General features: G+C 44.4%; 1 protein-coding gene across 1 annotated transcript in view; it reads left to right on the top strand.

Moving 5' to 3' along the window:
• The first annotated feature begins 1039 nt into the window (after nucleotides 1-1039).
• The window catches only part of SORD (sorbitol dehydrogenase), a 35339-nt gene continuing 13888 nt past the window's right edge, over nucleotides 1040-22490 (top strand). The window contains exons 1-3 of the mRNA XM_007169685.2: nucleotides 1040-1228; nucleotides 11767-11800; nucleotides 15508-15672. Of these exons, the coding sequence (XP_007169747.1) occupies nucleotides 1166-1228; nucleotides 11767-11800; nucleotides 15508-15672 (262 nt within the window). The 5' untranslated portion in view covers nucleotides 1040-1165. The remainder of the gene's footprint in view (nucleotides 1229-11766; nucleotides 11801-15507; nucleotides 15673-22490) is intronic.

Below are 22490 nucleotides of genomic sequence, written 5' to 3'. Positions count from 1 at the left end.
CAGTGCATCTGGGGAAGGGATGATTACTGGTGAAAATACAGGCTGTGTCCCGTATGTGAGGCCTGCAGTAGGTGCCACACTGAGACATCTTCAAGGAATGAGGTGCTGGGGAAAGTGTCCAGGAGGAGGTCAGAGGCTCTGGTAGAGTGTCTGGAGGAGGAGGAAAGGCTGTAGGGAATGAAATCCCTACACTGTCTTCAAAGTCTGAAAAGGAGGGTGGGGTCTTTACAGACTTAGACCTTTCCAGAGGGCAGCTCACTCCCCTTAGAGTAAAACTTCACTATTTCTTGAAGGGGAGAGAGGCTTCAAGAAAGAATTTGGGCAGAAATCCTGCTTCTAATATAAGAAGCAGAGCTGGTTAAGAGAAAGGGGCTCACAGATTTCATTTCACAGCTCCTTTACACTGGTGTGTCAGGCCCGTGGGATGTTGCACCAATTCGTTCATTCACTTCTGGTGCCAGGCACTTTGTGGATGCTGGGGACATGGGGCCAACATGGACACTGCATCAGTGCAGGGCCTGTTCCCCACTTGTAGACCGTGCCCCACCTGCAGCCTCAGCATTATCAATGCTAATAATACAGACCCTCAGGCCTCAGCTAGGACTAGATTTTACTGTATCAAAATCTCAGTGCTGGTCCTGAGAAATTGCCCCACATTGCCCATCCCCATTATTCTGCAGCTAAAGTTTCAGAACTCTGGTCTGGGGCGGGGGGGGGGTTGCCTCTGCAGACTACTTTCAGGGCAGATTGGTCCCCTTAAATGTGAGACAGACAAACAGTGCAGGTGGATCTGGGTTGGGCTTCGCCACCCCTCCCTACCCCTCCCCACCCCCTCCCTACTCCCTCCCTACACTCTCTACCCCTCCTTACCCCCTCCTCCCCAGCCCCCGGCCCCCCTCCTCCAATCCCCCACCCCACCCCCTCCTCCGGCTTGCCCTGGGGAGGGAGCCGGGCAGCCCCGCTCCGCCCCGCCCCGCCCCGCCCCTCCACGCTAGCCCCGCCCCGGCCTTCAGGGATTTAGCAAGCCCCGCCCGGGCCGGGCGCGCGCTCCCAGGCAAAGCCCAGCCTACCGCCCCTTATCCCCAGCTCTGCACGGGGCCGCCAACCGAACCACCTCAAGAGCTGCGGATTGCAGCCTCGGCGGACCCGAGAGGTAGAGCGCGACATGGCGGCGGCCAAGCCCGAGAACCTCTCCCTGGTGGTACACGGACCCGGAGACCTGCGCTTGGTAAAACTGGAATGGGAGTGGGAAGTCTAGCCCGTTCCTGCTCTATTCACCTCCAAGCGCAGCCGCGGTCTCAGCTCGCCAATTCCAGCGCGGTGCGGGCCCCACATGGCGCGCCCAGGCCTTCCAGATAGGAGCTGGTTACCATGTTGGGGGGAGGGGCACGGTAGGCGGTTAGTTCTAAGTCGCTAAGAGCAGGGTTCTTGTCGCGTGCCTCCCGGAACCAAGCCCCGTGGCCGGCACGTGGCCAGAACCCAGGAAGATTGCAAAATGATTGAAGCCTTCTCCCTCCTTTGCCAGCTGCAGATTCATAGTCCAGCCTCTTGTCATTGCACTTTGCAGAAGAGATACCAGAGAGGCTGCCTGATTTACGACACGTGCTGAACTTCTTCTCTGGGTAGACAGTGCAGGGCAGAAAGGGGGGCCATAGGGACATTTAAAAGCTGTGGAACTTGTATTTAATCTTTCATGCTTGGGGCTGATAAAACCTCCTTTGCAGGATTATTATGATCAGTGGAGTACCTAGCACTTAATAGATACTCAGAAAGTGCGAGCTCCTTCCACTTTCCTGCCAGCACAGGCCTCCATCTCCAAGACTCTTGGTGTTCGCCATGCCTGTGCCAGATTTCTGGATCTTGATAGTCTTAATGTCTCTAAAGCTCCTTTCCTCCTTACCTCACGAAGTCCACATCTGGTTCATGTTCCAGCCATTTTCCTTCCTGATGCTGCTCCCCTGTCGCTTTAAGAGCATTATTTGTGTGTCTCCTCCACTCGAGATCCTGCCTCTGCTCAGTGAGTGGCTCATGGGCCCAAAGTTCTGGGAGCTGCAGAGTCAGCCCTGTGGTTGTGCCAGGGCTCCCTTGACAGAGCCGTTCACAGGCGGGCCTGGGCAGTGGGTATGTGGGACCAGTGCCGGCCATCTCTGCTGTTTCCCTAGCACTTCCTTCCCCCTCACAGAGAACATGCGCCAGGGTCCAGATTGGAGAGACTCAGAAAAGTATCCAGATTAGCAGTTCTTGACTGTTTGAGAATCTGTGGTCTCTCTCCCCACAGAATGCAAACAGATGGAGTTTGGCAGCAATTTCAGAGAGTTCATGGACTTCCTTTAAGCCTCTCCTTCATAGACCCTCTAGAGGTCTGTGGATCCCAGACTAAGAACTCCTGCCCAGAGCCAACTCATCATTTCCTCAGCTGAGGAAAGTGCCATCCCCAAGGTGACAGGCTTCATTAGTTAACAGAGCCCAGAAAAGAACCCAGAGGTTCAGACTCCCATTCCAGTGCTCCTTCTACTCCCCTTGGAGCCTCCACCCAAGGTCCTGAATTAAAGTGACACTATTTTTATTGCTGCGAATGCCAGATGGTATTATGAAGAAGGGAAAGTGGTACAGCTCTAGACAGCTTACAGAGTGATTTCAAACTCAGTCCTGCATTCTACAAACATTTACTAGATGAGAGGGTGCCTGCCATGTGCCAAGCACTGGGCTGGGGGTCCAGAGAGGAAGAGGAGGACACAGCCCCTACCCCCAAGCTGCTCTAGGGAGTCAGACAGATGCTGTAAACAATAAAACTGTGTGAGGGCTTTGATGGAGCATAGAGAGTAAAGGCCTCACAGGGTACCCTTGGCCCAGGGTAGAGGCCCTAGAAGAGATGGATGCTACTTAGCTGTTTCTTGGACGGAAACTGGGGGTCATTCACGTAAGTGGAAGAGCAAGTGCAAACTAAGTGAAGTGCAAAATCGCAAGTCTCGTTTACCGGTCCTGTAAATAGTGTGATGCACTGAGTGCACCGGTGGTGAAGCTGGAGAGGTAGACAGGCCCTGCCTCTCCATCTGCTCAGGGCCTGCCTTAAAGTCATGTACCTAATAATAAGCAGAACTGTAATTACAACCCCAGGATCTGCTTTACCTTAATTCCTAAACTCAGGCTCTCCCACTGCTCAGCCAGACTGTTTATGTGGCTCTGTAGAACAAAGCCTTGAATAAAGAAGAGGGAGGGTGGGGAGGCTCACCTAAAATTGGTCTTATCAGCTGTGCTTAGAATCCACTCCCTGACCGAATTAGGGCCTGGGTTGGGGTGAGTGTATCCTAAAGAGATGAGAATATGATAGGCTGGAGAATGTAGCTTACGGTTGTGGGATTTGTACACTAACTGGGTGAAAGGGTTCATTCAGGGTGGGTTCAGGAGGACCCCAGCTCTGTTGGAGGTGATGGGGTTCATTTACTAGACAATGGAGAGTAGATTAAAATGATGAGATCAGGCTTGAATTTAAGATGTCTCTGGGACAGGACATTTTGGGGCCTCTGAGAAATTACCTTGGTTCTAGGGATCTGGAGACACTTGCAACCCAACACAGACCCTTCTGGCCCTCACCACTCCTTCCTGAGCATGGTCGTCCCCCAGCGCCTCCATAGGGAACCCCCTGGTAGGGTATCTCTGCCCTTGCACCCCCTTCCTTAAAGCAAATAGGCTAAGTGGTTTGGGGTTGAAATGGGGTTAGACCTGGGCCACTTGAAACTTGTCCCCTACCTACCAGGAAGGAAACCTGACCTTCAGCCTTCCTCCTACCTGCCTGTGGAAAAGGCAGGATTCCCTTTTCTTTCTCCAAGCTGTGGCTGCAGGGAAGGAAAAATTAAACTCCTTCACTACTAGGTAGCTAGTGATCACCACAGTCCCAGCAAGGGCGGAGGCAGTGCTCCTTGGCCTGGGGACTTGGGCCTGCACAGTGGTTTGGGCTTTGGGGCATTTGTAAGTTGGGTGGTAAATCAGAGAGGGTGGGAGTGTGTATACACATGTATATACTGAGAGACTGTTTCTTTATATCATTCCTTATGATGAGGACTTAGGACTCCTATATCCCCTCCTCCCCCCCCACACACACCATTTTAAATAGAGAACGTGTGGACTTTTAAGGAGCAATGGAAGAGGTGACCAAGCTGATGCATAGAGGCGAACAGCCTATCAGCAAACAGTGTCGGCTGGCTGAGATCTCTTCAAATGGAAACAGTAACGAGGTCACAAGCCAGGTTGGGGCCAGAGTGGAGTTTAGCCCCAGCTCTACTGCTTCTGGTTGTATGACTTGGCAAATTACTTTCTTCTTCAATTTTCTGTCTGTATAATGGGGATGATAGTAGTACTCACCTCTGGGTTGTATGAGGATTAGATAGTATTGGGGAGTAAGAAATTTTCCTCTACCCGTCTAGGTTCTTCTGGCAGGTCTAAGAATTAAATTGACATGAGACAGGGGAAAAACAAAATTTTATTAACATGTATACATGGGAGAGGCCCAGAAAAACTGAGAAAGTTGCCAAAATGGCCAAAGCCCTCACCCTAAATACCATCCTCAACTAAAGAGAAAAGAGGATGTTGAGGGCGGGGAGAGTCACTTATGGGAGGTTGCCAGGAAAAGCACAGAAAACAAGGGTAAGGTTGTTATACAGTTTTAAGTCATTGCCTTCTCCACTGATGAGTTTCTACAGATTTGGTCATCCTCCTCTTTTCGGTACTTTGAGAGAGACACCCTTATCAGTGGAGATTTCCCTTACAAATGTGTCACTTGGGTTTTCAGAGCTTTTCCCAAATCTGCTGTTTCTTAAAAAAATTAACCAGCTTAAAACAATTAATATGTCCTAGAGACATATTTTGGGATGGCAAATTCTGCTCCCCTACAGAATTCTCTCTCTGAATTACTAGTTCATGGAGTTGGGATATCAAATAGTCAAATTAGTTTTTCTTTGAAGAAGCTGTTTGATGGGATAGTTTGTGCTTCACAAAGTATCAGAGATGAAGGACCAATTTTATTTTTATTTCCAATTGGCCATGGACCAATATGATTGTACCAACATTTGGATGTTGCAGCAATGTCAGAGTGCTGTAAACATTTCTAAATGCTCCAGTCAATTTCTGTGCATATTGCATCACCTATCAGGGCCAGTCCATGGAGCATACTGGGTATACGTTATCTCCCTTATTCTTTTTTTTTTTTTTTTTTTTTTTAAAGATTTATTTATTTATTGGTTGATTGATTGCTATGTTGGGTCTTCGTTTCTGTGCGAGGGCTTTCTCTAGTTGCTGCAAGCGGGGACCACTCTTCATCGCGGTGCGCGGGCCTCTCACTATCGCGGCCTCTCTCGTTGCGGAGCACAGGCTCCAGACGCGCAGGCTCAGTAATTGTGGCTCACGGGCCCAGCTGCTCCGCGGCATGTGGGATCTCCCCAGACCAGGGCTCGAACCCGTGTCCCCTGCATTGGCAGGCAGATTCTCAACCACTGCGCCACCAGGGAAGCCCTCCCTTATTCTTGATAGCCAGCTCTATGAGATTCCAGGCATCTGCAGAGGGAGAACAGGAGCAGCGAGGTGGACACCATGCAGGGGATGTAGTCACATTTTTGTTTTATGATTAGCTGCATGAGAAGAGAACAAGTTAAAGGGAAAAGAATCATTTCAGAGTGATGGGTTAATGTTCTTTAATTACAAAGGGCAGAGAAAATAGTGTGTCAGCATCAAGTTTAAACATTAATCAGAGTACCATGAAGATATTTCTTAGAGCTTTTGCTCTGTGAGGAAATGTATTATGCCAGATGTCAAAAGAATTGCTTTGAATCTGTAACATTTTAAAAAGTAAGATAATTCTGTATCTGTAATACAGCACATTCAAGGCATCCCCTCCTTGCGTATACACGTTGCTGTTAAGATTTTGGGTGAGGAGGAGGGGGTTGTAGAAAGAGGGGGGCGTGAACATACAGCAGCTGGAATGGTCCTAAATGTCAGGTCTCTCCCTGGTTTTGCGACCGGTAGACAGAGCTGCTTGCTTGTGTAGAATCAAATTAAAGGGCCCTGAAAGGCTTCAAGGAAAAGCTGGGTTAAAGTGGGAGATTACTGTGAGTGAGGAAATGCAGGCCACTTAACCCTTTAATACCTGAGCTAGACTTATCAGTCAGAGGCAGTTGAGGCTGAAAACAGAATCTAAAACTCCTTCAGAAAAAGAGAAAACTAGGTAGTAGCAAATAGCCTAAAGAAATGCCTCCTTTCACTTTCATCTTAATTATGTTTCAACAATAAAACAAAACTCAACCAGATAAACAATAGGCAGTTAAATCCAGCAAATACTGTCATCTCTGCCAACTCCTATGGAAGGGCAGTGCCTTTGTCTGCAAAAGGCCGAGAAGTAGAAAGCTAACATTTTCCCCTAAAAGCAGGAGGAACAGTAAACAATACCACAAATAGGATTTTAACATTTTATGTAATAAGTCCTAGCACTACTAAGAGACCTGGTAAAAGTAACCCTGTTCTGTGGGGAAAACTAGAATTATGGATGGATGTGGGGAAAATTTCATTTAAAATTGCATGATAGAGAAATTACGGAGGAAAAATACGTACTCATATATACAGTATTGGCGTCCACTTGTTAAGTCTTTTAGTGTGGCTGTTAAAGCTGGCAGTTTTCCCCAAACCAGACTTACAAGAAGAACTTTAATTATTGGAGAAAATATGGTTGGATTTTGTGAAGTGATATTCAGCTCAATAATGTTTTAGAAGTGTAAATGTTCAGTTACATAGACCTGAACACAATGAGCACTTAATCAGTGATACTAGTAGGCTAGAGCATCTAACCAAGCTCAGAGTCTTCATATTTTCGCTTTAAATAAAGAAGCATCTAATAGGTTCATGTATAGTTATGTTCATACATTTTGAATTAGGAGGAATTTTTTTATAGTTTATTTATCACAGCTGAGAAATAATCCTTTAACCATCCCATATGGATTCAATTGTAGGTGCTGGGGAAGCTCAGGAGAGGAAGGATGGTGAGGATAGGGAAGGCTTTTTGCAGGAAGTCATTGTTTCTCTCCATGTTCATGATTCATGTTCATGAGTCTCTGTCCCTGACCCATGCCTGATCCCCAGTCCCAGGAGTACAACCACCTATTGGACAACCCCACCTGGATGTCCCCCGACACCACAATCCCAACACACCCAAACCTAAAATCTCCCTGAGTTCCCACAGGAATTAGAAAGTCATTCTAGATGTCTCCCTTCCCCTCACTTCCCACCTCCTGTGGGATCTCAGTGAAGAAGGAGGGGAATTGGCCAGTGGAGAAATGGCCCCCTTGAGGTGAGGGAGTGAGTGTGCGGTGGTTTGGGAATTGCAGGAGGTTTGCAAGGAGGCAGGTAGCCCGCAAAATGAGGGGTTTAGGATTTTGCGGGGCCACTGGGCACTTTAAATGAATTTGCATTTTAGAAAGATTGTTATCAGCAGAAGGCTGGTTGGAACCCAGAGAGCCTGGGCTGGAGGCTGGAGACTGGCTCAGTGAACTTTGGGAGAGTGTCTGACCCTTCTACTTTGACCCCGAGTTTGCCAGGACAGGACCAATGCGGCTAGAACAAAGCCTTTTAGGATAAAGTGGCCAAATGGGAAACCTTTGGATTTTCCTCCCACCCTCAAAACACCCTTCAAGCCCTGAAGGGAGGGGGAAAGTTGAGGAGGGAGGGAAGCAAAAGTAAGATTGTCTGCTCTGCTCTCCTTAAGGGTGTAGGGCAGCCAGCCAACAGGTTGACAGGAGACCTGGCAGGCAGAGCAGGTGGCAAAGGTGGGCTGCAAGGACCTAGGGCAAAACTGGCCGCTTTCTCCTAGCCCTGCCTGTTGTCCCTTACTCTAAGGCAGGGAGCACGGCTTTTACACTCAACTGATAGAATCAAGCCTAAAAACACTGCTGGAATCCTACTTGACTTTCTTCTGAATTCCAGCCTTTTAAGGAGCAGTCAAGTTCTCTTAATATTGACGTGAAAACAAGAGAAATACAGCTTTTCCCCAAAACAATTTAAAAACTACCCTTTTCAAAAGGAAAAGGACAAGGTTGTCCAGAGCTGCTTCAACCGTATTGTGAGCTGATTATACAGAAAGGATTTTGATTTTATTTCTTTATAATAAGAGCTAATTTATTTACTGTGAGTCGGGCACTGTTTTTGTTTTGTTTTGGCTGTGCTGCATGGCTTGTGGAATCTTAGTTCCCCGACCAGGTATTGAACCCTGGCCCTTGGCAGTGAGAGCAAGGAATCCTAACCAGTGGACTGGTGGGGAATTCCCAAGGGCACTCTATTTTATGATTATCTTCATTATACAGGGGAGGAAATTGAAGGCACAAAGAGGTTATGTAACTGCCCCGAGGTCACACAGCTCCTGGAGGGGAGCCTGGGTTTCAGCACAGACAGCAATTCCAGAGTCTGAGTTCTTCACCACTGTACCAGCTATGTTGGCTGGAGGAGGGAAAGGGCATCTTCTAATTTCTCCTCATGTTGAGGCCATTCCTGCAATCCAGGCAAGATGTACTGAGGGTGTGAACACAGATGTGCACCTGGAAGTTGAGGAAAGGGGGCCAATAGTGTATATTCAGGAAATATATATTTAAGCTAATTTGAGAAAATATATTTAGGAAAGGCAAGATAACATTTAGGATGTGAGAGGCACTTGAGATGATTCTGTGTTCCCACAGAAAGTTCTTCCTGAAGTATTTCCGTGATTTATTTGTGGTGGTGGTGCTGGTGGTGGGGAGACCTGAAGGTCATAGAAAGGAGAATATGTAAGTTAAGTATTTCAGTGAAAAATGCTGTAAAACTTACATAACTCAGTAAAGAACGGTTACTCAACTCCTCTTTATCCCCTTGTCACTATCACTCACAGAAAGATAAGAAATCCTGTTTAGGAAACTATGAATATGCCTGATTACAAAACCTTTGGGAATGAAGAAAGGGGACAGGGGGTTAAAAGTGAAAGTTCGAGATCTCAGAGGAGCTAAGAAATTTTGATACATGAGAAATAGGATAAATGAAAGAGTATCACCACCATAATCTGAGACAGAAAAGGAGATTAAGTAAACAGGATTTAGCCAACATCATACCAAGGAACCATAAATGAAAAGCAAGGTTTTTTTAGTAACCATGCTGTAATAACTTTTGAAGACATTGTGAGCCCTGCAGCCACGCTTAGGATAATATTTACAAACTTAAAGACTGATCTTAACATGGTCTTGTGCTTAGGTGGCATGTCTCCTGCAGAGAAGGGAGACAGGAGCCAAGCTGAGCTGTAAGGGTGATTAGAATCAACAAGAAAGAGAAAAAAAGAAAGCTGGTTTTCAGGGAGAGGTATTTAAGTTCTCCATAATGTGTGTTCTGCTACGAAGGAAAAACCAGGTCATCGGCACAGCACCCTCTGGTGTCCAGGAGAGACGCTGCAGCTTTGCCCAGGTGGTAAGGGCAAAGTTGGTCAGCTCTGTTAATTCCAACAGACATTTACAGTAGTAATCTCTAGTGACCCAAGGGCAACTTGGTGTCCCCAGCTGTTGTTGCTTTGAGTTTGGCTCTTACCACCTTTCCACCCCAAATGGGGTGTTTGGGCCTGGCCTGGTTGGAGCCAAGGATATGAAGAGTATGCTGTGGAATTCCCACTGCCTGGGAAGCTGCCTACTAGTGCCTTTAGGGGGCTATGAGGGTGGGGGAGAGTACAGTTCCATGTTTGAAACAAAAGGCCTTACTTACTCTTTAGTTTCAATTTAACCTGCAATTTAAAATTTTACTCTGTGTAACAGAAGCAGAACTTTACACAGCAGTCCCTGATACTGTGTAATGCCAGATGTGGAACCAGCAATTTTGAGAAAGGTTTTGGTGACAGCCAGCTATCCGGAGTTGCCTGTCCTAGATGGATTCCCTCCTTCCCTCCCTCCTTTCCTTCCTTCCTTCTTTCCTCTCTGCCTTCCAAATCTATTAAGAGATGAAAAAGCTGCCTCTTGCCCCCACATCATGCTGCTTTGGATGCAGCTCCATCATTTACTACCTTACTGTTACTGTAGACAGATTGCTAAATCTCCCCATTCCTCAGCCTCATCATACAAAAAATGGGACAATAATAAAGGTACTACATAGGATTGTCCTGGGGATGAGCTGAGGTGATGCATACACAGCGCTTAGCACAGGACCTGACAAAAGGAAGTTGGTCAGTATTAGCTAATCAGCATTAGCGTTATCCCCTTGACCTTTGTTTCCCTGGAGACAGGGAGTTAAATAAGCATGAGCTGTTACAACAGAAAGGGCTGGTTATCTCCAGTGAGCAAGAACCTCAGACTTCCTGTGGAAATACTGTCATGGAGAGTGATTATTTAACAAGTACAAGCCCCCCAGGTTTGGAGCAGGGCACTGTATCTGGTGCCAGAGATGGAAGGCATAGTCTTTGGCAACTAGGTACTTATCTTGCTAGCAAAATAGCCCTAGGATTATTATTATTTTTTTATATTGGAGTATGGCCGATTGACATGTTGTGATAGTTTCAGGTGCACAGCAGAGCGACTCAGCCATACCTATACATGTATCTATTCTCCCCCAAACTCTCATCCCATCCAGCCTGCCACATAACACTGAGCAGAGTTCCCTGTGCTATACAGTAGGTCCTTGTTGGTTATCCATTTTAGTGTACATGTCGATCTCAAACTCCCTAACTATCCCTTCCCAGCCCTAGGATTATTTATTGCTACCCATAAAAGTATCTGGGGGAGGCCTTCTGAAGGAGGCAAGGTTTGAGCAGTGCTTCCTCCCAGAGCACTGTGCATTGGGCCCAGTTCCAAAATTCTCATCCCCTGATTGACTTTCCTTACATCACCACTGAAGGAGAAAAGGCAGATTCCACCTTGGGGGTGCAGTGGGATGCAGTCAGGCAGGCTTGGGAGTCAGACACACCTGGGATTAGACCTGGTTTATCCACTCTGACCACATGACCTTGACCAAGTTATTTAACTTCCTAGCCTCAGGTTTCTCATCTGCAAATGGTGGCCATGTGCCATGATGTATGTAAAGCCCAGTAGTCTGTCTGGCACAGTAAGTACAGTGAACACTTTTTTTACATCCCTTCTCTCTCTTCTTGCTTGGCTGCCTTCAAAGAATTAATAAAATGAACACTTGGATTTGGCCACTCACTGCCCTTCCTCCTTGTCACCAGGAATTTCCTAGCCAGTTGGCAGTGGGAAAAAAGCTTGGTAAATTATCATCATCCTCATCATAAATAGCTGTGAACACCAGATTGCTTTTTAACTCGGTGAGAGTGGGCAAAATACAGGTCCTGTGTGTTCCTAAGGGGCCTCTGAAACACCACATGGGAGGTTTTGGAAGAGAGTAGGTAACAAGTATTGGTCTGTGCACTGATATGAATGAGTGGAGCACACACAATTTCTCCAACCTGTCTAGAGACAAAAACCCTCCTATGCAACTGCCAGAAACTCCTCATCCTTGCCCTGTATGAGTTTGCCAGACCAAACAAATCTGTATCTCCTTTTTCTTGGTCCACGGCAAATTGCACCAGTGGGTGGGATGAGGTCAGAAGTTAGAGTCAGCAGTATTCAGGGTAGCCCCTCAGGCATCCACCCAGCAGCAGTATGGTCTGAGTCAGTGTTAATTATAAGAAGAAGTATTTGAATTAAACTTTAATTTAAAAAAAGATTGAAAATGTTCATAAGGTGAAGTTATTATGCATACTAAATGGTTTTTCTATTTTGTTTCCTTTAGGAGAACTATCCTATCCCTGAACCAGGCCCAAATGGTAGGTCCTTGGAATACTTGCCTTATATTTTATTGTTTCTTATTGTTTACCCTGGAGACACATGTGCATTGCTCATTTAGCCCTCTTTTCCTACTGTTTATTACTTAAAAGCTTCCATTAAAAACTATGCTTTTGTTAGGCTTTCAACGTAGTCCATTGTCCCCAGCGTAACTGGATAGATTCAATCTGGCTGCTACGTGAAATAAAAGAAACAGTGGTAGAACCAAGAGAGTTACCACATCAAACTGCTGACTTGTCCCAAAGAGTTTTTGACATAAAATTCTTCAATTTATGGACCAAAGGCAGAATTGTTCCTGTTTTGAACTAATGACAGAGTTACTCTGTCCTCTTTAAGCTGGAGGGTGGCTTATATTTGTGTGGCTTATATTTGGGTGGCTGAATCATGTCCTGACCCTAATCCAAACTTTGAAAAGGAGTGAGTCTATAGATCTTAATCTTTTAATTACAAAAGGGAACACCCAGGAAGGTCCAGGAAGACCAGGACCTTCTGTCCAGTGGGGATGGGAGGGGCTTCATGCAGCCCTACCCTACCACCCTAATCAACCAGGAGCAGAAAGCGCGTGAGCACACTGGGGCAGGGTTCCTTTCACCTTTGCTCCAGTCCTTCTGGCCGAACCTGCTGAGCTGAGCTGAGCTGACATGCACGTTTCCCGGGGTGGTGTCTGTACCTTTGGAGGTCATGCCACCCTCTTAGCTATGGCAGATCACAACTGATGATGACAGTTTTCTAATTCCTTCCATCTCTGGAGTCCCACAGCAGGAAGTGAGGCTGGTGGCAAGGGGCAAAGTGTCTATAGATAGCTCATCCCACACTCAGCCACTCGGGTCTCTTTCTGTCCTTCATGAGTTGGGGGTGTGCTTCCCCACCTTACCCCAGAACTGTGGCTTCTGTGTGAACATCAGATTGAAGGCAGCTTTCTTGGAGCCTCTAGAGCTTTGCTACTCAAAGGCCAGTTGGGTTACTGATTTATAGCAATAAGAATACAGACAATAGCTGTTTCTATCAGTGTTTACCAAGTAATGTATATTTAAGGCTCAGTGTTTTTACTGAGATATTATGTTCAGAGAAGTGAAAGAGACACTTCATTGTGTTCTGAAAAGTTGGTGTGGATTCCAGAGGTGGCAAAAAAAAAGGGGGGGGGGCTGTTTTGGATCCAAAGGATCCTTTCCTGTTTCTCTGGAGCAGCATTCTGCTCTCTTTCTTGCCGCTCTTGAATTGGAAGGGGAAATGATGGTAAATTTCAGCTAGAGTTCTAGCAACTCAAATTTAATCTCTTATTATAAATTGGTAACTTCACAAGAGGAAACTGAGATAATTCTCCTAACTCGGATGACTTTTCCCTACCTTTGATCTCAGGATCCACCCTGCCACTTCTTACCCTGTTCACCAAAGCCAAGGATGAAGGAAGTTCTACAGAGCCACACCTGTTGGATCTCCCATGGTTTGTGGCAAGGGCAGTGTGTAAGACATCTGAGTGCAGAGCAGAGCTTTGGGTCTCTTTTGTCTTTCTAAGGCAGAACTTTTTCTCAGGGAGATATTTTGTAATGTGGTAAACTCATCAGACTAGGCCAGTGATCCTTTGGGATTTAATTCAGCAAAGGGGCTCAGTAGCATCATTATTTTAAACTTGGAAAACTGGCAACAACAATATTACCAAATCTCACTATATTCAAACCTGTGAAGGAGAAATGCCAGTTGAAATCTTTGGATGGTTTAAATTAAAGGTGCACTTTTGAACAAAATAACAGGCACGAAGAACTCAGCCTGACAGCACACAAAGTATTGGCAAGCCTAGATTGTGCCAACCTCTCTCATGAATAGGTAAAAATCAAGCATAGCATATTAATTGTCTGGAAACAGTTATCTCCTAGAAAACAGTTTTTTTCTCTTAGGTAGTTGACACACTTCTTCCTACTAACGTCTTTCATTTGGTATACTAATGAGAGTTCTCCAGAGAAACAGAACTGAGAGAAAAGTTATTATTTGTATTTATTTATATATAGATTTACTTAGATATAGAGAGAGACAGGGTGGGGGAAGCTGCCTAGTCTGAAATTTGTAGAGATAACCAGCAGGCTGAAACTTCAGGTAAGTCTTGAGGAGAATTCCATCTCCTTCAGGAAACCTCAGATTTCTTTTAAGCCCTTCAACTGATTGGAGGAGGCTTATCCACAGTATGGAGGGTAATCTGCTTTACTCAAAATCTACTGGTTTAAATGTTTGTTTTATTGAGGTATAATTGATATATAACGTTATATTAGCTTCAGGTGCACAACATAATGATTTGATGTCTGTATATATTGTGAAGTGATCACCACAATGTCTAGTTAACATTTGTCATCACAAATAGTTACAAATTTCTTTTCCTGTGATGAGGACTTTGTTTTTTTTTTTTTTTTGGCTGCATTGTGCAGCATGTGGGATCTTAGCTCCCCGACCAGGGTTGAACCCATGCCCCCTGCACTGGGAGTGCAGAGTTTTAACCACTGGACTGCCAGGGAAGTCCCGACGAGAACTTTTAAGATCTATTCTCTTAGCAACTTTCAAATACGCAACACAGTATTATTAACTATAGTCACTATGCTGTATATTACCTCCCTATGACTGATTTATAACTGGAAGTTTGTTCCCTTTGACCTCCTTCACCCATTTCACCCATTTAACCCACCCTCCACTCCCTGCCTCTGGCAACCACCGTTTTCTGTATCTATGGAGCTTGGTAGATTTTTGTTTTGTTTTGGTTTGGGTTTTGGTTTTAGATTCCACATATAAGTGAGATCATAAGGTATTTGTCTTTCTCTGACTTATTCACTTAGCATAATGCTCTCAAGTTCCATCCATGTTGTTGCAAACGGCAAGATTTCCTTTTTTTTTTAATTAATTAATTTATTTATTTATTTATTTTTAGCTGCATTGGACCTTCGTTGCTGTGCACGGGGTTTCTCTAGTTGCAGCGAGCGGGGGCTACTCTTTGTTGTGGTGCGCGGGCTTCTCATTGCAGTGGCTCCTCTTGTTGAGGAGCACGGGCTCTATGTGCGTGGGCTTCAGTAGTTGTGGCACGTGGGCTCAGTAGTTGTGGCTTGCGGGCTGTAGAGTGCAGGCTCAGTAGTTGTGGCGCATGGGCTTAGTTGCTCTGCAGCATGTGGGATCTTCTCAGACCAGCGCTCGAACCCGTGTCCCCTGCATTGGCAGGTGGATTCTTAACCACTGCACCACTGGGGAAGTCCCAAGATTTCCTTTTCTTATGACTGATATTCCATTGTGTATATATGCCACATTTTCTTTGTCCATTCATCCATCAATGGACACTTACATTGTTTCCATATCTTGACTATTGTAAAGCTGCAATGAACATGGATGTGCTTAAATGTTAATCACATCTAAAAAATACCTTCACAGCAACATCTAGCATTTGACCAAACAACTGGGCACCATATCCAAGCCAAGTTGATGCATAGAATTAACCCTCACATGTAATTATTTTGCTCTATGGAAGCTTTCTTGCCTTACAAGACTTAATCAAGGTTGCTGTTTAGCTTGTTTTTCTCTGTGATCTAAATTTTGTACCTGGCCTTTGAAACCAAGCCCTCTCCTTCATCCAGAGGAAAAACGCCAGGGTGCCTCAGAGGGGCAGAGAGGTCCTTCCCTCCCTCACTTGTTTTTTCCTTCTCCTTTATCTTATCAGAGGTGCTGCTGAAGATGCATTCTGTTGGAATCTGCGGCTCAGATGTCCACTACTGGCAGCATGGTCGAATTGGAGATTTTGTTGTGAAAAAGCCAATGGTGCTGGGGCATGAAGCCTCAGGAACAGTCGTAAAAGTGGGATCATTGGTCAAACACCTAAAACCAGGTCAGCAAAGCTCTTCAGCCAATGGATTTGTTTATTCATTCAACACAAATATTTGTACATGATTTCTCAGGGTCAGGCCCTCTGTTAAACACTGGGGATACAGCAATGAACAAGACAGTCTCAGTTCCTACACACATGGATCTTATGTTCTGCAGGAGAAGGCAGCTGGGACAGACAGTAAATTAATCAAAATTGTGTTGAGGGCAGCAGAGGAGAATACAGGGTGCGATCAGTGTATACTACCCTCCAGACCCCTGGCTTGTCTGAAGAAGGACAGTTAGTTCAACACCTGAAGGCAAGTAAGAAATAAGCCAAGTAAAGGGGAGGGGAAAAACGTTCCAGCCACAGGAACCACAGAATGCCTCTACACGCTAAGAACCAGGGCTTTCTGTGCAGCATTGACCTTATTGGATGACTGGGAAACCACCAATATTTTTCTAGATTTGCTTAATTCAGGGAGGAATTCTCAGCTGTGGCAGATTGTGATGTTCCCCAACTAAGTGGATTAAATCCAAGCTGTCTTAGAATAGCCAGCTGTTGGCTTTAACCTTGCTTTCCTGATGAGGCCACTGAATAGCCTGGAGATGATGGATTATTTGGGGGAAGGAGGGAGTTCTCAGGAGGTTCCATCCTGTGTTATAAGGCTCTCTGAGCCTGGCCGCATGGTGAGGGATCCACTAGCTTTGAAGAAGCTAGACATGTGTCTCATTTGGGAATGTTAGGTCAGGCCCTCCATTCATCATCAGTGAAGTCGAGAAAGCCCCTGAAGTTTTGCAGGGTTATCCCAAAGTGGAAGGTTCATAGCTTCCAACAGCCACTGATTGGTTCTTACCTGTGGGACAAGGTCTCTAAATATAAGTCATAATAGGAAGTGGGCTTCTCTAAATTTAAGTTATAACAAGTGCTTAATCAGCATCTACAATGGGTCCAGCCTTGTGCCCAGTGCTTTGGGGGATATAGAAAATTGAGAAGATATGATCCCTGGATGCTTCAGTTTAGTTGAGGAGACCAGATATCAGGATATACATAGATACTTATATACATAAAAACCTATATATATATATACACGTGATTATTTTAAGTTCCTGATCTCTTAAGTTTAAATGCATTTTAATAATCCTGCATTTTTACTCCTCCAATCCAATGTTCAATGTTTTCGACATCATATTTTACATATTTTTGTTTTGTGTATCCCTTAACTTCTCATTATGGATATAGATGATTTTACTACTTTTGTCTTTTAACCTTCCTCCTATCTTTATGAGTGATTGATCTACTATCTTTACTGTATATTTGCCTTTAACAATGACATTTTTCCTTTCATAATTTTCAAATTTCTAGTTGTGGTTTTATTTTCCACTTAATGAAGTCCCTTTAACATTTCTTGTAAAGCCATTTTAGTAGTGCTGAACTCTTTTAGCTTTTGCTTGTTTGGGAGACTCTTGATCTCTGCTTCAAATCTGAATGATACTCTTGCCAGGTAGAATATTCTTATTCCTGGTTGTAGATTTTTCCCTTTCATTACTTTCAATATATCATGCCACTCCTCTCTGGTCTGCAGAGTTTCTGCTGAAAAGTCAGCTAGCTGATAGTTTCATAGGAGTTCCCTTGTGTGTCACTAGTTCCTTTTCTCTTTAATTTTTGCTTTGGGTTGATCTTGTTTGAGAGTCTGTACTTTCTGGGCCTGCATATCTGTTTCCTTTCCCAGGTTAGGGAAGTTTTCAGCTATCATTTATTCAAATAAGTTCTCTGCCTTTTTCTCTCTCCTTTTTCTAGAACCTTTATAAGGTGAATGTTAGTATGCTTGATGTTCCAGAGATCTCTTAAACTATCCTTGTTTTTTTTTTTTAATAAATAAATTTATTTATTTATTTATTTTTGGCTGAGTTGGGTCTTCGTTGATGCACAAGGGCTTTCTCTAGTTGCGGCGAGTGGGGGCTACTCTTCGTTGCAGTGCGTGGGCTTCTCATTGTGGTGGCTTCTCTTGTTGCAGAGCATGGACTCTAGGCACGTGGGCTCAGTAGTTGTGGCCCGTGCGCTCCAGAGCACAGGCTCAGTAGCTGTGGCGCACGGGCTTAGTTGCTCCACGGCATGTGGGATCTTCCTGGACCAGGGCTCAAACCTGTGTCTCCTGCATTGGCAGGCAGATTCTTAACCACTGTGCCACCTGGAAAGTCCCAGATTATCCTTGTTTTAAAGAATTTTTTTTTCTTCTACTACTCTGTCTTCCAGCTCACTGATCCATTCTTCTGTATCATCTAATCTGTTGATTACGTCTAGTGTTTTTTTGTTTTGTTTTGTTTTCTTTTTGGTGGAAAGGAAAGCTTGCTTTATTTTGGATGCCAGCAACAGGGGCGGGGGGGAGGGGTAGACGCCTGTCCAAAGGCCGACTCCTCCCTCTGACAATCAGTTGGCTACAGCTTTTATAGACAGAGGGAGGGGGCTACATGCAAAAGCAGCACAGTCAGCTCTGACAGTCGTCTTGAAACTAATCATGAGGTGGTCTGATCAGGGTCATCTTGACTTAAGTACATTTAGTCTTCGGTTCCAGGGTTGGTTTGTTCCCATTTCCTTGAAGCCAGTTCTTGGAGTTGTGGCAGCTTATGTCATGGCTTCAGTCTGGTCATCATGTAGTTAATTTTTTCCACCTGGAAGGGGGTTTCAGTATCTATAAGACAGCTCACAGGATATGGCTCAGAATATTATCTATAGCCCTTGAGAAGGAACTAAAGGTCCTTGAGTATGCTTAATGACTAAATTATTATTATTTGTTCTCCTTTGACTGTTTTCCTTTGTTTCTGCATTTTCTCACTTCTCTGATTAAACTTATTCTTTGGCTAAAGTTTTTCCACAGACAAAAGGCAGGCTGAGGACATGGGGGGAAGGACCATAGTAGGGTCCTGCTCTGTTTCAACATTGTCAGATCATATTAAAAAATGCTGTCTATAAGGAACCCATTTTAAAATATAAATATTTAAATAGATTACAAATAAAAATATACAAAATGTTAGCATGCACACACTACTCTAGAGAAAGCCAGAGTGACTATATTAATATCATAAAACATACAGTTCAGAGCAAAGAATATTACAAGGGATAAAGAGAAGTGTTACAAAAATTCACCAGAAAGACATGATAATTCTATATTGATGTACCTAACAGTAAAACTTCAAAATATACCAAGGAAAGACTTACAGAATGAAAGGAGAAATAGACACGTCTAAATTTATAGTTGGATACTTCAGTATTCCTCTCTAAAAAACTGATAAAACAGGAAGATGGAAAAATCAGAAAGGATACAAAACACCTGAATAACACTAAAGTCAACTTGACCTAATTGCCATTTTTAGAACATACCACCTAAAAGCAGCAGAATACACATTTTTTTTCAAGTACACATAGAACATTCACCATGATAGAACACGTTTTGGGAAATAAAACCTCAACAAATTTAGAAGAATTTAAGTCATACAAAATACATTTTCTGATCATAATGGAATTAAACTAGAAATCAATAACAGAAGGATATCTGGAAAACTCCCAAATATGTGGAAATTAAATGACACTCATCTAGGTAAACCACATGTCTAAGAAGAAGTCACTAAGGAAACTAAAAGAAATTTTTTTGAAATTAAAGGTAATAAAAAGACAATGACAGTTGTGGGATGTGACTAAAGTAGTGTCTGGGGGAAGTTTATAGCATTCGATTCTTATATGAAAAGTAAAAGTCCCAACTCAATGATGTATACTTCCACCTCATATCCTACATGAAAATAAAAGTCAGATGGAGTAGTAAATAACTTTATTCAGAAAGGCAAATCTTCTAAAACTATTATAAGGAAATTTGGGAGGGAGTTCAAGGGATGATTGTAGGGGTACAGCACAGTTTTTGATTTTCCATATTACCCTGCTAGTGTTTGAGAGTCTCCTGCAGAGGCAGGGGGTGGCTATGGCTCACCGCGGGGACAAGGACACTGGCAGCAGAAGTTCTGGAAAGTACTCCTTGACGTGAGCCCTCCCAAAGTCCGCCATTAGCCCCACCAGAGTCTCTAGTGTATTTTTTTTTTAAGTTTTTTTTTGGCTCTATCCTTTTTTTTTTTAAAATTTATTTATTTATTCATTTATTTTTGGCTGTGTTGGGTCTTCGTTTCTGTGCGAGGGCTTTCTCTAGTTGCGGCAAGCGGGGGCCACTCTTCATCGTGGTGCGCGGGCCTCTCACTATCGTGGCCTCTCTTGTTGCGGAGCACAGGCTCCAGACACGCAGGCTCAGCAGTTGTGGCTCATGGGCCTAGTTGCTCCGCGGCATGTGGGATCTTCCCAGACCAGGGCTCGAACCCATGTCCCCTGCATTAGCAGGCAGATTCTCAACCACTGCGCCACCAGGGAAGCCCCTCTAGTGTATTTTTTTTTAATTTCAGTTATTGTATTCTTCAGCTCTGTTTGGTTCTTCTTTATATTTTCTAACTCTTTGTTAAACTTCTCACTGTGTTCATGCATTCATCTCCCAAGTTCATTGAGCAACTTTATGATCATTACCTTGAACTAACTCTTTATTGGGTAGACGCTTATCTCCACTTCACTTAGTTCTTCTGAGGTTTTATCTTGTTCCTTTGTTTAGAACATACTCTTCTACCACCTCATTTTGCCTAATTCTGTTTTTATTCCTATACATCAGTTAGATCAGTTTCATTTCCCAATCTTAGAGAATTAGACTGATGTAAGAGATGTACTATGGGGCCAGCAGCATGCTCCCTCTGGTCACCAGAGGGGTGTCACCTATGTGGGCTGCATGGGGCCTTCTGTTGTGGCATGCTGACTACTGTGGGTTGGTGGGTCTGGTCCCTGGCCTAGTTGGCGGCCATGCCCTGCTTTGTGCCGAGGCTGCCGGCCACTGGTAGCTGAGGCTGAGTCCTGGCATGGCTGGCTGTGCAGCCTGTGGGGTCCTGGGACTGGTTCTGACTGACTGGTGGGCATGTAAGCCCTTTGCACTAATAAGCAAGAGGGAGAACTCCAAAATGGCACTTGTTAGCACCAGTGTTCTTGTGGTAGAACAGGCTGCCGCAAATTGCTGCCGCCACCATCTATGCTCCCAGAAGGAGTCCCAGTTACCTCCTGCCTCTCTGGGAAGCTCTCCAAGATTAGCAAGTGGTTCTGACCCAGCTAGCTGCCTTTCAAATTACTGCCTCTGTGCTGGGTCTCAGTGTGTGAGATTTTGTGAGTACCCTTTAATAGTGAAGTCCTGTTTCCTACAGCCCCCTCTGGCTCTCTTGTACAAAAGTCTTGTTGGCCTTCAAAGCAGATGTTTTGGGGATTCGTCTTCCCAGTGTAGGACCCCTGGGCTGGGGAGCCTGATGTGGGGCTCTGACCTTCGATTCTCTTGGAGGAGAACCTCTGCATTTGTAATTATTCTCCTGTTTGTGGGTTGCCTACCCAGAGGTGTGGGTCTTGACTATACTGTATCTCTGCCACTCCTACCCATCTGTTGTAGTTCCTTCTTCATATCTTTAGTTGTGGAAAATCTGTTCTGCTAGTTCTCATTGATAGTTGCTCTGTAAATGTAATTCTGGTGTGCCTATGGGAGAAGGTGAGCTCAGGTTCTTCTTACTCTACCATCTTGGTCACATCCTCCTGCCTTTTTATCTTATTGTTTGAATTTCCTCTGTGATAGTACCAGCTCAGATAATTATAATAATGATAAATTCAATAAAAATTGTTATTAATGCTACTATATATTACTACTACTACAATCACCATCACTACCGGTACTTTTAATGTGTACTTACTACATACCAGGACTACACTATCTGGTAAGTCGTTTTAACACAAAAGACTTACAAAAATAGCTTAACATGTCTCTGCTTGGTGAAGGGCAGACCTCTCACAGGTTCTTCTCAGGCTCCTAACACAGTCCTCAGGCACAGGTGGGCCCTAACTCTGTTAGTACACCCTCTGGGGGCGGGGGTGGGGATTGGCTGGGAAGGGACTTGAAGGAATGAAATTTCTGAGGTAGTGTTAATGTTCTTTGTCTTGATGGGAGTTTACATTACACAGGTGAATGCCTTTATCAGCTTCATCTAATGATCTACTTAATATTTGTGCATTTTGTCAGCATCTAAATTTTACCTTAATAAGGAACCATAAACAAGTATTGAACTCTAGTTAGTGATATACAAGCTGAAGTATAATGATAGGAAGCTGAGTGATGTGTACCCATGTGTGCAACCTACTTTGAAATGCATTAGAAAAGAAGATGAATTGACGGATGGAAGAGAGATAGATAGATGGGATGGATATGTGACGAAGTGAATGTAGCTAAATTTTTTTTTTTTTAAGTACCAAGGATCTTTATTCTCAGGGCTGATATTGAATCTGTGGCTGCAGGTAATATGTCATTATTTTGAGAATAAAAGTTCCCGTTATCTTCATTCTTTGCAAGTCTTCAGCCACAAAGTTGCACATTATTCTCATAACAAGATAAGTGAATCAGGCTGGAAGGGGATTAAGGAGGTACACGGATGATAAAAGCAAAGGGGAGCAAACACTTGTACAAGCATATTGTCCCAGCTACCTTGAAGGTTAAGTTTCAGATTAATTTGTAGCTAAATGTTAATTGAAGAAACCAAGTTGAGAACATCTGGGTGTTCACCATATAGTTCTTTCAACTTTGCTGCACGTTTGAAAATTTTCATACTAAGAAGATGGAAGAGCCATTCTAAAGCTGGGTTTCCAAGTGGGCGTAGGGAGACACAATAGAAGTACAATAGAGCTGGCCATTCACAAGCCTGAATGTTACTCTGCTGTACCAGAGTCCGAGGCCT

This window comes from Balaenoptera acutorostrata, chromosome 3, assembly GCF_949987535.1.
Source record: "Balaenoptera acutorostrata chromosome 3, mBalAcu1.1, whole genome shotgun sequence".
Classification (NCBI taxonomy): domain Eukaryota; kingdom Metazoa; phylum Chordata; class Mammalia; order Artiodactyla; family Balaenopteridae; genus Balaenoptera; species Balaenoptera acutorostrata.
Note: the sequence above shows the minus strand (reverse complement) of the source record. Positions and strands in the feature narration are given on the sequence as shown.